This window comes from Mesitornis unicolor, unplaced genomic scaffold, assembly GCF_000695765.1.
Source record: "Mesitornis unicolor isolate BGI_N332 unplaced genomic scaffold, ASM69576v1 scaffold28368, whole genome shotgun sequence".
In the NCBI taxonomy this organism is placed as follows: domain Eukaryota; kingdom Metazoa; phylum Chordata; class Aves; order Mesitornithiformes; family Mesitornithidae; genus Mesitornis; species Mesitornis unicolor.
In genome coordinates, this window is record NW_010201653.1 from 689 (window position 1) to 2,730 (window position 2,042).

General features: G+C 37.5%; 1 protein-coding gene across 2 annotated transcripts in view; it reads left to right on the forward strand.

The window, feature by feature from the left end:
* LOC104545117 (cytochrome b-c1 complex subunit 2, mitochondrial) overlaps nucleotides 1–2,042 on the forward strand; it is a 12,144-nt gene that overhangs the window by 455 nt on the left and 9,647 nt on the right. Inside the window, exons 2-3 of one of the 2 annotated variants that reach the window (XM_010190173.1) lie at nucleotides 1,118–1,210; nucleotides 1,336–1,485. In XM_010190173.1, coding sequence (XP_010188475.1) covers nucleotides 1,118–1,210; nucleotides 1,336–1,485 — 243 coding nt within the window. The remainder of the gene's footprint in view (nucleotides 1–1,117; nucleotides 1,211–1,335; nucleotides 1,486–2,042) is intronic. The other variant, XM_010190174.1, reaches the window with a different exon arrangement.

A 2,042-nucleotide genomic window follows, 5' to 3' on the forward strand; every position in this document is an offset into this window, starting at 1 on the left:
AAGCAGACTCCGAGCGGATCCGTTCTCGCTGGGGAAGCTTCAGCTGTCTGTGGCATGGTAGTGTGTTTGGCGAGTGAAGCTCGGTTTGTCCTGGAGCTGTGGAGGGGCAGTGGGCTTGTTCTGCTGCAAAAAACCTTGTTGAGCCAGCAGACAGATGAGAGAGAACTTGTGCGAGGTCTCTGCTGGAAATGCTCTTATAAGTAGGATGGTGTCTTTGAGTCACGGTTTCTTTGTAAGTTTATTTTAGACATGTACTGATAATTCACAAATAAGTAGGCTTAGAGATTAAAATTAGGTGTCTTTAAAAAATTGTGGAAGAAGAAAGGAGTTGTTTCTGGGCTCATACATCAAACAGAGTCTGTGGCAAAGCAAGAGGAATTGTGTCATTGGTGTCCCTACAGTGGAATGCAGCAGTGTTTCTGTCACTGAGTTTTTACTTTGAGATGCATGGGAATAAGTTATTTTTTTAATGTGATAAAAAAGCGATAAATAAGCTTATTTTACAAGTATAACAAACTTCCAAAAAGTGTGGAAGGGAATAGCATTTCAGATTCTAATTCAATAGCCTTGTCATTTCTGTTGCCAGTTATTGAAGGGAAGGCTCTTGCGACGTTCACCTCCTCAGTTTGAAGGCCTGCTTCTGGTTATTACTCTGCATGCTGGGGACTTGCATGCGTGTCCTCTGTATGCAGCAGTTGGTGTTTTGAGAGGTGAATCTTTAGGGGTTGAACTGCCTACACCTAATAAATTAGAAAGTTATCTCCAGAGTTGTGTTCTGGATGTGTGGATTGCTGTAGTTGTTTGTTCAGTTAATTTATATACACTGCTCCTGTAGACTATTTAGTGTCACTGCACAACAGCAAAGGGAAATGAAAAAAAATAAAAAGCTTTCTTACAGTGCTGTTTCTTGAACTTCCAGAGACCTTGTGTAAGTCATTGCACATGTTCCTACAGTGATGTAAAAAACAATCAGAGGCATTACAAGGGAATCACTGTTTTTATCTGGAGCTGGAAGGCATCCATTGTACTTCTACTTGAAAATTCAGTGCTTTTTCAGTATATAATGGAATATGTGATGAACTTCAGGAAATCCATTTTCTTATGCTTTCTTCTCTAGAAGAGACTTTACTCACTTAAGGTAGCTCCTAAAGTTGCAACCTCAGCAACTGCAGAACGAGTGAAATTATCTCCAGAGTCAGAGGATCTTGAGGTCAGTATGAATACTGGTATTTTTTTCTCTCTTTTTTTATTTATCTTTTAAAACTCAGTCAAAGCAGAATGGTGACAGTACTTCCAGTGGATAATGAAACCAAATTTTTTATTTTTTAAATACAGATCACAAAATTACCAAATGGCTTAGTTATTGCATCTCTGGAAAACTTTTCTCCAGCTTCAAGAATTGGTGTGTTCATTAAAGCGGGCAGCAGATATGAAACTGCTGGTAACTTGGGAACTGCGCACTTGCTTCGTCTCGCATCTAATTTGGTAGGTGTTTATTCTCTGTTATTAAATTTGCAATAAATGAAACAGTGGAAGGTTTATGATCAAAAAGAGAAACAATATGGTAAAATTTAATGTAAGAGATCTTATAAAGTGGTAAACAATGTACACTGATGCTTGGTTACCTGGTTCAGGTACAGGAGAAATGACATTACTTCCTGGAAGACTAGCAGTGGTATTTATTTAGAATTATGTTATCTTGTGGTATCTTAAAATATATATACAAATATATATGTAATATGTCTGTATCAAGCTATGCACATAACTCATTTTATTTAAGCTGCACTATAAGTTAATTTGGGTGACTGATGCAAACACAATTTTGTATGCATGTGTAATATTTCTGAATATTTCTTTTACTTCTGCCATCAAGATACTTTAAGCTTCTTGTGCTCCCTTTCTGTTTTATGCCTAGGTTCTATTATACAAGATGCTGTTGGGGCAGATACATATCAGCAGATTCAAAAAAGAATTATATTCGTTGATAGTAGATCCTTAGAGAGTTGCTGAAAGGAATTACTCCTGTAGGTGCTGCAGGAATG